This window comes from Pagrus pagrus (assembly GCF_965226575.1).
Source record: "Pagrus pagrus genome assembly, chromosome: 10".
Lineage (NCBI taxonomy): Eukaryota > Metazoa > Chordata > Actinopteri > Spariformes > Sparidae > Pagrus > Pagrus pagrus.
The window spans coordinates 3,803,930-3,816,640 of record NC_140194.1 but is presented as its reverse complement, the minus strand read 5'-3'; the positions used below and the strand labels follow the sequence as shown (position 1 = coordinate 3,816,640).

The following is a 12,711-nucleotide window of genomic DNA, read 5'->3' as shown; positions in this document are numbered from 1 at the left end:
CATCTGACATTTTGATCTGTCGTCATCATCATCATCATCCTTGCTGGGTCTTGAACCCACAACTCCTGACACCAAGCACCAGCTCCTAACTCACTGAGCTAATTGGCTGGAAGTGAGACCTGCTGTGTAGCTTGATTTGTCGACTCAGGGAGTCACTGTCTGGGCAGCTGTTGTCAAGGCAGATTTCAAAAATGGTCAAAATGTCAGAAATTCTGTTACCTGAACAAAAATCTGATAATACATAAATTGCATCTTGACAGCATGGAAATGTTGGTGATTTGCTTCATAAGAGAAAATTTGATGTTTAAAAATGCCACTCTTACATTGACTCCAGCTGTTCCCATGAGAGCAGAATTCAAAATGTTCTCAAAAATTCAGTTTTTGAGATAAAATTCTGATATTTGCCAAACTCCATCAACCATGACTGCAAAATATTCTCAATTTTTTTCAGGAAGATTGAAAATGTATTTAGCAAGAATTTGATAGTATATGTTTACAGTACTGTTTACAGTCAAACATTTTGATGCACTGTAGGCTTAATTTTTGATAAATCAAAAATCCGAGAAACAAGTTTTGTGGAGGACGGTCTGAAGATGCTCTTTAGCAAGTTTGGTGACAATTGGGCAAAAATTGTGGGAGGAGATAGGTTTTATAAGTTTTACAGGTTTTGAAAAAAACTGAGTGATGGACTTCATAATTTGTAATGAGTTTAAGTGGACTAAAGTTTCAGCAGTATTGGGGCTACAGTTTGGTGAAAGTTTCAAAACTGTAGCATGTACTGTTGACCTGGAAGCTATTGAGCTAACATGCTAATATTTACATATAAAAATTAATAAAAGATATGAAAAGATGTAAAATGTAAAAACAAGAGGTGTATCTCATGCAGCCAGTGTAGTTACATGATCACATGACCTAGGAGCTATTGAGCTAACATGCTAATATTTACATACAAAAATTAATAAAAAATAATAAAAATTCATAAAAAATATGAAAAAATGTAAGCTAGTCACACTAACGGAAACAGGAAGACACAGATAGTTATGTCAACACACCTAGCAAAATAGAAAAAGTTTCCTCTCTGTTAGCTCTTACTACAAAACATGTATTCAGGGACATGCATCAGTTGATAACATTTTGAACTGACATTGCTGCAGATGTGAAAAAATGTGTGTAAAAAAAGTGAAGTCCCAGCAGCTGAGTCAGAGCTTTAAGGTCTGAACATTGAATGCAATTGTATAAATCACTGGCTTTACATGTTTGATCAAGATTTGGACCCATATCATTTTAGAAAATTATCTATCCCAGCTATTGATCATTAAAAGAGCCTTGGCATGTGGCCAATTCAAACACTGTATCCTCAACAACTTAATTTTAATGTCATTTAGATTTGAATACAGTTCCTAAAATTGAACAGTGTATCTCCATCTTTGGGGTAGTAGTTGTTAATTAACTTCCTTAAGTTACATAGTTTCTGATGTTTTCTCAGCCTTTTCCTCCTCTACACGACGGACCCTCCCCAACAGGTGTCGAGGTCGTCGCTGTTGTACCTGCTGGGTGTGAAGACAGTCGTCACTTTCTGTCACTTGGAGATCAGCTTTCTGTTTTCCTCCTTCTCTCTCCTCTTGTCAGCTCGGCTGGGGCAGCTTCTTTTCATCTGTCTCTTTTCTTTACTTTTCTCTTCTGTACTCTCCTCTTCTTCTCTCGCCACTTCGCTGAAGGGGGGGCCCCGACACACACATAATACGATAAGCATTCTGCTGGCAGAGGATTTTAATCAAAAACATAATTAATGTGCGCAAATAAGTAATAACTGTATTAACCATGAGTGTATGAGGATTTTTATGGGGCCCTCAGGAACGTGGGGCCCGAGGCAACCGCCTAGTTTTGCCTAATGGTAAGTCCGCCCCTGTATTTACGACACTGTGGAAGGCGCCAAATCACACAAAGTGACAATTTCTACATAATGTTGCTTTAATAAATGGTTTATAAAGCATTTGATTGTTTGTCAACAGTGAAATAAATATTAACTACATTTGAATTCACCATTTATTAATGATTAATTATAATAAAGTGCTACCCTGCCTCCATCAGCCCAGTAACTTTATTGCAGTGCACAGGTCACATTATTGAGCCTCTCCATCCAGAGCACACTTCACATGAGACGTTCTCCTTTATTGCTCTGAGACACATGCAGTCACTCTTGATTAAAAAAATAATTAAAGATAAAACACATTCATAGTGGACTTCCGGTTCATTGAGAACAGTCACGTGTCCTGATCCTCAGTGCATTCTGTCTCTGTGCGTCTTCACACTGACCCTGAGTGAAAAGCTTGTTAATCTGACTTTTACATATATATTTATTTATATATTATACAATAAATATAATCTTTCTCATTCAACAATCCTCACACTACAACAGCTCTCGTATAAAACGCTGATCAGCTCTCCATCCTGGACCTGCGCACCGTGCCGCCCCGCCGCCTTCTCACAGACGCCCGCAAGGTGACGCCCTCGTCCAGCTTGAAGCGGGCGATGCCACCCGCCTCGTCCAGTTTCTTGGCGCTGCAGCACGGGGTCGGAACCTTCATGGTGTTGCCGAACTTTGAGTAGTCCACCGCGTACATGCCGTCCTCCTCGGACACCGTGGGCACGAAGCGCTGCCCCCACAGGATCTCCTCCGACACGTACGACGTCCTGGCCTGCGTGGTGATGCCCGTGGTCTCCACCACCCCCTCCAACACCACGATCACCTCGATGTCCTCGTGCTGCAGGTCAGAGGCGGACAGCCGGTACAGAGGGCTGTTCTTGTCGATCACGTGGCAGATGATGAGGGGGGACACGAGGAAGACGCCGTTGGTCCCCACCGGGTTGTCCATGTGGATGTCGATCTGGTCCAGAGGCACCACCTCGCCCTCCTCGGTGGTGGTTTTCTGCACCACCTGCATCCGCACGGTGGCGCTGATGATCATGCTCTTCCTCAGGTCCCCGATGCGGATCATGAAGCACAGCTTGTTGTTGCGGACGGAGATGACGGCGTGCTTGCTGAAAATGAGCGTCTCCGCGCGCCGGTTGGCCTGCGCGGTTTTCATGAAGATGCAGCCGAGCATGATGGCGTTGATGACCAGTCCGACGATGTTCTGCACGATCAGGATGATGATGGCGGAGACGCACTCCTCCGTGACCATCCGGCCCCCGAAGCCGATGGTCACCTGGACCTCAATGGAGAAGAGGAAGGCGGAGGAGAAGGAGTGGATGTCCGTTACGCACGGGACGAAGTCGTCTCCTCTCTCGTCCAGGTCGCCGTGCGCGAAGGCGATGAGCCACCAGATCATCCCGAAGAGGAGCCAGCTGCACAGGAAGGACATGGTGAAAATGATGAGCGTGTGGAGCCATTTTAAATCCACCAGGGTGGTGAAGACGTCCTGCAAGAACCGGCCCTGTTCTCGGATGTTGGTGTGCGCCACATTGCAGGTGCCGTTCTTGGCGACGAAGCGAGCCTTCCCCGGCTTCGCCCTGAACTTCGGCTGCTGCAGGACATCCTCAGCCAAACGTGTCAGCAGGTAATCCTCGGGGATGAGTCCTTTCCTGGACAACATAGCGCTCCCATACTACGGAACCACAGCCTTTTTGGCTCCGGTTCGGCTGGAAGATGGAGCACTTTCCTCTTTATCGCTCTTTTCTTACCAGCCGGGAGGACGAGTCTTGTTGTCGCCTGTTTCCTGGAGGTATGCGCGCTCCTCACGTTGCTTCCAGATCAGGCGCTTCACAACTGCGGAGTCCCATGAGAAGATTCTTCCTCCAGCTCTGCAGCTGCCGCCGTCAGTCACGTCTACGACCGACCGACCGTCCACACATGTAGTTGTGCCACAGCACCCTGTGCCATCGTGAACCCGCCCGGCGGCGGTGCTCTGCCTCGGGCGTGCAGGAAAAAAATTCAGTGAGATGTAAAATGTTGGTGCAGCAGAATAATGGCCCTCTGAGCTGAGTTTTATCACCTTTGGATGAGAAGGCAGGTTTTTAGTGGCGCAGTTGGCTCTGCTGACTGCGCCACTTCAGTGCAGCTCGGTAACGTGAGATGGAGACGCGGTGAGGTGGAGAGGCAGTCCCTCCCTCCCGCCTCCCTCCTCCACCTCCGTGGTGCCCTCCCTGTGATTCTCAATGAGAATGCAGGAGGGAGCCAATTACACACCAAAACCGTGCAGATGTGCAGCTCACACTGAATATATAATGGTTTAAATGTAGGGCACATCCTCCTCAGGCTGTGTGGTGTGAAATCCGCTTTACATGAATACATAGTGTGTTCACCCACAGGGACCAGATTTAGTGTTTTTGTTAACATCCAGGCCTGTATTTTAGACTCCGATCATCCTGTTCTGCTTCTCTGTGGAAAGACTTTATTTTCCAGGCCGCTGTGCTCCTCCGGTCACCATGTGTCTCTCTGATGTCAGGTGTAAGTCCTGGCGGCAGCAGCAGCAGCAGACAGAGCGTCTCACCTCACTCTGACACCCTGGGGTGTTTGAAGATGATCACTATGCCGTGCTTCTGGCTCTTTGCCTCAGCTTGCCCCATCAGCATCATGTATTCCTCAGCTGTGCCTCCGGTCATTTTAAACCAGCGATGACTCACTTGGTTTTTTATTTCCAAAGCAGAAAGTTTCACACAAGCACAAGAAACTTCAGTCTGTTCAGTCCCAATCAACCCCAACACAAAAAACAGCAACGTCAATGATAATTTATGTTTTTATTAACAAAGAATTAACTTTTTTTTATGTACAAATATAATACAACATGGTTAAAAAATAAAAGGAATATATTCCATGGGGACAATTGCACTTTGAATGTCTTCTCTCTCGCTCGCTCTCTTCTTTGTGCTACTTGTCTGCGCGCACGAAGGAGGTGAAGACGCTGTCCTCCTTGTCCAGCAGGGCCTCGGGCCTGTCGTACTCCAGGATGATCCCCCGCTTCATCACAATCACCAGGTCGGCATTCAGGATGGTGTGGACGCGATGCTGCGCGGCGGAGGCGAGAAAAGGCAAAGATCAGTAGACTGAGCGCAGAAAAGCTGCTACACGCTACACATCTGAAATCAGACAAACACTACACCAAACTATTAAGTAGGAGATGAAACCATTTAAAATGTTCAGCTCTGTCCTGCAGGAACCGTCCTTCGTCCACGCTGCGTTTGTTTTGCACCAGTTTACAACCACTGCACCAGCAGTGCAGGACGAAGGTCAACACTCTCAGGGGGGGAATTGGGACAGAGCTGCATGCATTACTGTAAACGCCTGAGGCTCTGGCACAGTGTGGGGGAGATACTCACTGCTATAGTAACTACTGTGCGGTCAGCAAAGGCAGTCATCACCACTTTCTGCAGGATGCTCTCCTGTGAGGACAGAGAGAGGAGGGTGAGTGCGACAAACGTACTTTAATGTTGACTCAAAACAACAAGTACATGTGTGAGAAATAATAAAGGTCCGTTTCAACACTCCTCTTGAAGCTTATTTTTCCCTGCTCTTCTTCCTCAATCTCTGCATCCCTGATGAAACGCTCCACTGCGTCTCCTCGAGGGCGATGCAGCTGCGCTACCGTAACCCAGAACGGTCGCTCTTTGTGACCCGTCATCCAGGAGAGAGGTCTTAAGTAAGAAGCAGCCATTCTCAGACGCTGACTTCCCCTCAGGCTCGCACTGCGCTCACTATCTTCCCTTCCACTTTATCTTTTTCTGCTTCGTGCACACCTCCTCCACTCTGGCTTTTCTTTGTATCCTTCTCTTACATCATAAAGCATCAGATAACAGCACAAACATGTGATCCACACTTGATTAGAAGCAGCTGTCACCACCATAACCACAGACTTTCATTCACCTCGCCTCTTTCCATCTTACTTCCTCTGAATGCTCCTCTACCACCACTCTCTCTCTCTCACACACACACACACACACACACACACACTGACACACACACCGTTGCCATGTCGATGGACGCCGTGGCTTCGTCCATGATGAGGATGCTGCTCTTCCTGACGAAGGCTCTGGCCAGACAGAACAGCTGCCTCTGACCCTGACTGAAGTTCTCTCCTCCCTCCGTCACCGCGGCGTCTGAAGAGGGAAAACAACGTGCATAATGTTAATGTTTTCTGATGTGTGAACAGTTTACATACTGTATGTACAGACACACATCGGCAATCCAATAATATTTTGGGTAATTGAGAGGGCAGAGTCAGTTGGCTGTTACGGATCAATATCTGAAAACCTGACCTCAGGTCAGCGCACACATGGTTTATAAAACTGATCCTGCTTTAAATCACATGGGAGGCTTGTAATGCTTTCATTTTCTTTCAAAACAAAAAGCTGAGAATGAATTAAACTTTGAAAATAAAGATTTATCTGGAGGCACTACAGAGCCGAGATGAGATGATGCTTTGAAAATTGTATTTCTTTGTCGTTGTGTGTTTGTCTTTTTTTTGAATATCCTCTTTATTGGACAGATAAATGTTATAGAGAGATATAAACACCACTGGGCCACCAGAACAGCCAGATATTGTAGGCTTTATATGATGCAAGGGGCAAAGTGAGGTGAAAATTTTAAATATTCCTAAAAAATGTATAAAAATGAGAACACCACACCTCCAGATTTGCTGTTTTCCAATAAGTAAAACGCAAAACTACATTTACTACATAAATATGACCAAATAAAAGTATAAAGCATTAAATAAGTCTATTGTATAATGAAGTAAAACATTATAAGTTAGTTTAAACTCAGCATCAGTGCAGTAACAAACTCCTTTTTATAAGCACCATTAAAACTCCACACACTGACGCTGTGTGTAAATCTAATTGGGCATTAACTCCGGGGTCACAGATCAATACCAATTTGAACATTTGGCTCCAGTGAACATAAACAAACGCAGCGACTGGCTCAGTTTCAAGACACACACACACACACACACACACACACACATTTGTCAGTGTCACACAGGACAAGTGAAAGCAGGTTTAAGATGAGTCTGTTATTCCAGTGAAGAGCCGACAGGAGCTACAGTTTGACACCGTGCAGAGAGGAGACCGACACGTTCATCATGTATGAAGGTGAAGTGTGTTGCAGCGGCCCTCAGCTAATATCTGATATGATCATGAGACCGTCAGCTCTCCTGTGAGCTAAGAATAATGTGGCCGCTTCACACCCAACACGACTCGGACAGAGAGGTTAAAAATTCATGCTCGTGTGCTCTGATACAGCCGCCTGATCTTTGTACGGAGACACGAGAGCAGCTGACAGATGTGATGATCTCATGTGACCACGGACGAGCCTCACAGTTCAGTTATATACAGTAATAACACTGGTCCTGTCCCGTCTGTGGGGTTAGAGCTAAATAACATGTTTGTTTACGTGCTAGAGTTGAGCTAAGTTAGTCTGGCATCGTAAAAGTGCATCAGTCTGGTCCCTCTTGATTAATTTTTGATTTCAGTGGGTGCATATCAACTTTCCTCTGGACGCAATTGGACAAACCTTCCACCAATCAGAGCAATGAAACGTGTGACTTGCAAGTTTAGGGCGGTTCCTACTTCGTTTTTTAGGCAGGAAAAATGGCAGTAACACAGTTTATTCATATTTGATCAGCATCGCCTCGGTTGATCTGAGTTTTGTGAGCCTGGAGGGACCTGCAGCCTGCACGCTATCTGACAGACCTACAAGCAGTCAGAGTCGTGAAGAGTTAGATGCTTGACTTTTCAATCTGCACCAGTGAAGCTCTTATGTCCACAAATAAAAAAGGGGGTTCCTCTTACGTTGTACTACGTAATCCACCCCTTATTAGTCTGAGGAGGAGGGCAGCAGGAGCATCAGATCTGAGCAGATTGGTCCTCTTCCCAGGCTAATAACATGTGCTCATTAGCACCAAACACATAGTACAGCTGATGGGGATGTTAATTAGCTACATCAGAAGTCAGAAGATCATCAAAGTTATTACAATTCATCCTGAGGGGAACATGAACGTCGGCACAAAACTGGTGGAGAAAGCAGTCGAGAAACTGACCGACATTTCCATCTCTGGAGCTCAGAAGGGAGAAATTTCAGGAAGAGCAACAGACATGAAATGAACATGAGTGAGTCTGTGTGTGTGTGTGTGTGTTCGGTTTGTGTGTGTCTGTGTGTATACTGACACACACACACACACATATAGATTACGTCCAACACATTTCCTCACCCAGGCCTCCTGGAAGGGATTTAACAACGGGCTTCAGCTGAGCGATGTCCAGAGCTTCCCAGAGCATCTCATCTGTGGCTTTCATCTCTGGGTCCAGGTTGAACCTGCACACACACACACACACACACACACACATGCACACACACACACACACACACACACACACACACACACACACACACACACACACACACACAAATGCACACATATTAAAACACTTGTGCAGGGACTTTACTAACTATATTAACACATTCAACGCAAACATCAACGTTGAAGAACGTTGACACCAAACATGAACATAACCTTTAAATCAAAATCAACTTTTACAAGATTTGACTGAAACAACAAGAACTTGAGCCTGACGATGTTTTTCACTCATGAAAAAAATTTGCTTTTTTCGCAGCAAGCCAAGTTCACGGGTGAAAAAATGCTTTTTTCATGCGTCAAGCCGCTAAAGGACAATGTGAATTGTAGAATTAATAAAGAATGTTTTCCGACCTCCATCTCAGACACAAACAACTTGTTTTCTGTCATTTCTTGCCATAAATATGCACTTTCTTCACTCTTCCAAGTGAAACATTTTTTTTTTCACAGGTGAAATTATTTTTTTTTTGTGTTGAGCCAAGTGAAAAAATGTGTTGTTTTTGTGTTGAGCTGAGTGAAAAGATGTCATTTTTACGGGTGACAAAAAATATTTTCTAAGTGAATTTTTTTTTCATGTGTCGAGCTGCTAAAGGACAACGTGAATTGTAGAATTAATATGTAAAAAAAAAAAAAATTTCACAGGTGAAAATTTTTTTTGTGTCGAGCCGAGTGAAAAAAAGTTTTTTTCACAGGTGAAAAAATTTCATTTTCATGAGTGACAAAAAATATGTTTCACGTATCGAGCCAAGTGAATTTTTTTTTTCATGTGTCGAGCTGCTAAAGGCATGTCGAGCCGAGTGAAAAAAATTTTTTTCCCAGGTTGAATTTATTTTCTTTCATGTGTCGAGCCGCTAAAGGACAACGTGAATTGTAGAATTAATATGTAAAAAAAAAAAAGTGAAAAAATTTCAATTTCACGGGTATCGAGCCAAGTGAATGTGTCGGGCTCCTAAAGGACAACATAAATTGCAGAATTAAAGAATGTTTTCTGACCTCCATCTGAGACACATCTTGCCAGAAATATGCACTTTCTTTTTTCATGGGTGAAAAAATTTCATTTTCATGGGTGACAAAAAAAAATGTTCACGTATTGAGCCAAGTGAATTTTTTTTTTCATGTGTCGAGCTGCTAAAGGACAACGTGAACTGCAGAATTAATAAAGAATGTTTTCTGACCTCCATCTCAGACACATACAACTCGTTTTCTGTCATTTCTTGCCATAAATATGCACTTTCTTCACTCTTCCAAGTGAAAAATTTTTTTTTTCACAGGTGAAATTTTTTTTTTTTTGTGTCGAGCCAAGTGAAAAAATTTGTTGTTTTTGTGTTGAGCTGAGTGAAAAGATGTCATTTTCATGGGTGACAAAAAATATTTTTCACGTATCGAGCCAAGTGAATTTTTTTTTTCATGTGTCGAGCTGCTAAAGGACAACGTGAATTGTAGAATTAATATGTAAAAAAAATATTTTTTTCACAGGTGAATTTTTTTTTGTGTCGAGTCAAGTGAAAAAATTTCAATTTCACGGGTATCGAGCCAAGTGAATGTGTCGAGCTGCTAAAGGACAACGTGAACTGCAGGATTAATAAAGAGTGTTTTCCGACCTCCATCGCAGACACATACAACTCGTTTTCTGCCATTTCTTGCCAGAAATATGCACTTTCTTTTTTCACAGGTGAAATTTTTTTTTTGTCGAGCCGAGTGAAAAAAAAACATTTTCACAGGTGAAAAAAATTTCATTTTCACGAGTGACAAAAAATATTTTTCACGTATCGAGCCAAGTGAATTTTTTTTTTCATGTGTCGAGCTGCTAAAGGCATGTCGAGCCGAGTGAAATTTTTTTATTTCCCAGGTTGAATTTATTTTCTTTCATGTGTCGAGCCGCTAAAGGACAACGTGAATTGTAGAATTAATATGTAAAAAAAAAATATTTTTTTTTGTGTCGAGTCAAATGAAAAAAATTCAATTTCACGGGTATCGAGCCAAGTGAATGTGTCGAGCTCCTAAAGGACAACGTGAACTGCAGAATTAAAGAATGTTTTCTGACCTCCATCTGAGACACATACAACTTGTTTTCTGTCATTTCTTGCCAGAGATATGCACTTTCTTCACTCTTCCAAGTGAAAAAATGTTTTTATCACGGGTAAAAAAAAAATATTTTCAGGGGTGACAAAAAACATTTTTCATGTGTCGAGGAGAGTGAATTTTTTCTTTCCCAGTTCGAATTTTTTTTTTCATGTGTCGAGCTACTAAAGGACGTGAATTGTAGAATTAAAGAATGTTTTCCGACCTCCATCGCAGACACATACAACTCGTTTTCTGTCATATCTTTCCAGAGATATGCACTTTCTTTTCTCAAGGGTGAAAAAAATTTTTTTGTGTCGAGCCGAGTGAAAAAATGTTTTTTTTTCAGAAATATGCACTTTCTTGTCGCATCTGCCATCTCAGACACATACAACTCGTTTTCTGCCATTTCTTGCTAGAGATATGCACTTTCTTAACTCTTCTGAGTGAAAACATTTTTTTTTTTCAATGGGTAAAAAAATGTATTTTTCATGGGTGACAAAAAACATTTTTCATGTGTGGAGCCAAGTAAATGTTTTTTTTTTTCCTGGGTTGAAATTTTGTATTTTCACGTGTCGAGCTGCTACAGGACAACTTGAATTGCAGAATTAATAAAGAATGTTTTCTGACCTCCATCGCAGACACATACATACGTTTTCTGCCATTTCTTGCCAGAAATATGCATCCATCCTTCCGGTTTCAAATGACATCTCAGGCTGAGGGATACCACTGATTGTCACATATAATTTGAGCACGTGAAGAAAAAAACGTAAACGTTTCTCGTGAGCATGAGAAAGTATCTTGTGCGCACGAGAAGCGTTTTTTTTTTTCCCATGACCTGGATGAAGAAAAATGTTTTTCACTTGGCTTCACTTGGAAGAAAAATGTTTTTCTTCATGTGTCGAACATGAGAAAATGTTTTTTTTCACTCAGCTTGACACACGAAAAAAAAATAAAAAGTTCGCAGGTGAAAAAAAATGTTTTCACTCGGCTCGACACACAAGATACGCCTTTATTCTGAGAAAAACAATTTTCACGAGTGAATTTTTTTTTCCACTCTGTTTCACACATAGAAAAATAACTTAGAAAAAGGAGCACCAGAAATAAAAATGTTCTCCCTCGCCCCTCAGGGCTTCAGTAGGCAGTGCGACACAGCCTCTTTATATTTCTCCTCCTCTTCTTCTCCAATGCGACAAAGCTTTTATGGTCGCTGCAGCTGATGTCTAAAAATAAACCCTAGCGGTGGAGTTTTCAGAGGAATGTCCTCTTATCTACGAACCCTCAGCTCAACTCATGCTGCAGATAAGTGTGTTTAAAGTGTGTCACGGTTTGCCAACTGGTCCTGTCACTGGAAATGTTGGCCGTTTCTCTTCTTTTTAAAAACTACGTCAGTGTCACAGAATCCAGACCTCCGAGATAAGATCATCGTACCGGATGGTGCCGCTGAAGAGGATGGGGTCTTGGAGGATGATGGACAAGCGAGATCTGAGGGTCTGCAGGGGCAGTTTGGCGATGTCGATGTCATCGATCACAATCCTGCCTGTGAAGAAACAAAAATCATGATAACAAAGTGCCGTAATAACGAGAACATTTTCAGCATTTAAGGCATTTAATACATCACTAAACATCAGTGTATTTCAGTGTTGATGTTTTACCCTCAAACATGTCCACCATGCGGAAGAAAGCCAAGGAGAAGGAGGACTTGCCGCTGCCTGTCCTGCCACAGATCCCCACCTAAAAATAAACACATTCACTCATGAATGAATTCACATTAACATTCGCCTTCCCCCCCCCCACCCCAGTTTTACTAACACACAGTGTGGTTACCTTCTGCCCAGGGCTGATGTGTGCGTTGACATTTTTTAACACCGGCTTCAGCGTTGCGTCGTATCGGACGCTCAGATTCTGGATCTTGATCTCTCCCTGTCGGGGCCAGCCGTCAGGGACCTGAGTCACTGCTGAGACACACAGAAACATCTTTTTTAACCTCTCAGGACGCCAAAATCAAGATTATAACCACATCAGTTTCTCAGTCGCTAAAATTACTTTTTACTTTGACTGACTGTGTATTTTAAAGACCCTCAGGTGCAAACTCTCTTCGGCTGAAACGAAACATCTGAAGGGGGATAAAGATACATTTCTCGTGAGCATGATGATACCCTGCTTCAGCTGACAGTGACCAACGTGGCTGCAGTCTGACTTTGATTCATTCTGACGAAGAAATCATAGAAGCCACAAACATGAACCAGGTGTGGTTTATTTCTGTGCACCTGCTGAATCAGTGCAAGACGGTTTGGTTTAT

General features: G+C 43.0%; 2 protein-coding genes across 5 annotated transcripts in view; both read right to left on the bottom strand.

Moving 5' to 3' along the window:
* Positions 1-2,083: 2,083 nt before the first annotated feature.
* Positions 2,084-4,115, bottom strand: kcnj11 (potassium inwardly rectifying channel subfamily J member 11). The gene has a single exon (XM_084364224.1). It carries the CDS (start codon positions 3,594-3,596, stop codon positions 2,439-2,441), a length of 1,158 nt encoding a protein of 385 aa, XP_084220350.1. The 5' UTR covers positions 3,597-4,115; the 3' UTR covers positions 2,084-2,438.
* Positions 4,116-4,725: 610 nt separating this feature from the next.
* The window catches only part of abcc8 (ATP-binding cassette, sub-family C (CFTR/MRP), member 8), a 55,477-nt gene continuing 47,491 nt past the window's right edge, over positions 4,726-12,711 (bottom strand). For all 4 annotated transcript variants that reach the window (XM_084364222.1, XM_084364220.1, XM_084364223.1 and 1 more), the window contains 7 exons: positions 12,237-12,367; positions 12,065-12,143; positions 11,841-11,949; positions 8,205-8,308; positions 5,963-6,096; positions 5,320-5,382; positions 4,726-5,008 (listed from right to left, as the gene is read on the bottom strand). In XM_084364222.1, the coding sequence (XP_084220348.1) occupies positions 4,871-5,008; positions 5,320-5,382; positions 5,963-6,096; positions 8,205-8,308; positions 11,841-11,949; positions 12,065-12,143; positions 12,237-12,367 (758 nt within the window). In that variant the 3' untranslated portion in view covers positions 4,726-4,870. The remainder of the gene's footprint in view (positions 5,009-5,319; positions 5,383-5,962; positions 6,097-8,204; positions 8,309-11,840; positions 11,950-12,064; positions 12,144-12,236; positions 12,368-12,711) is intronic.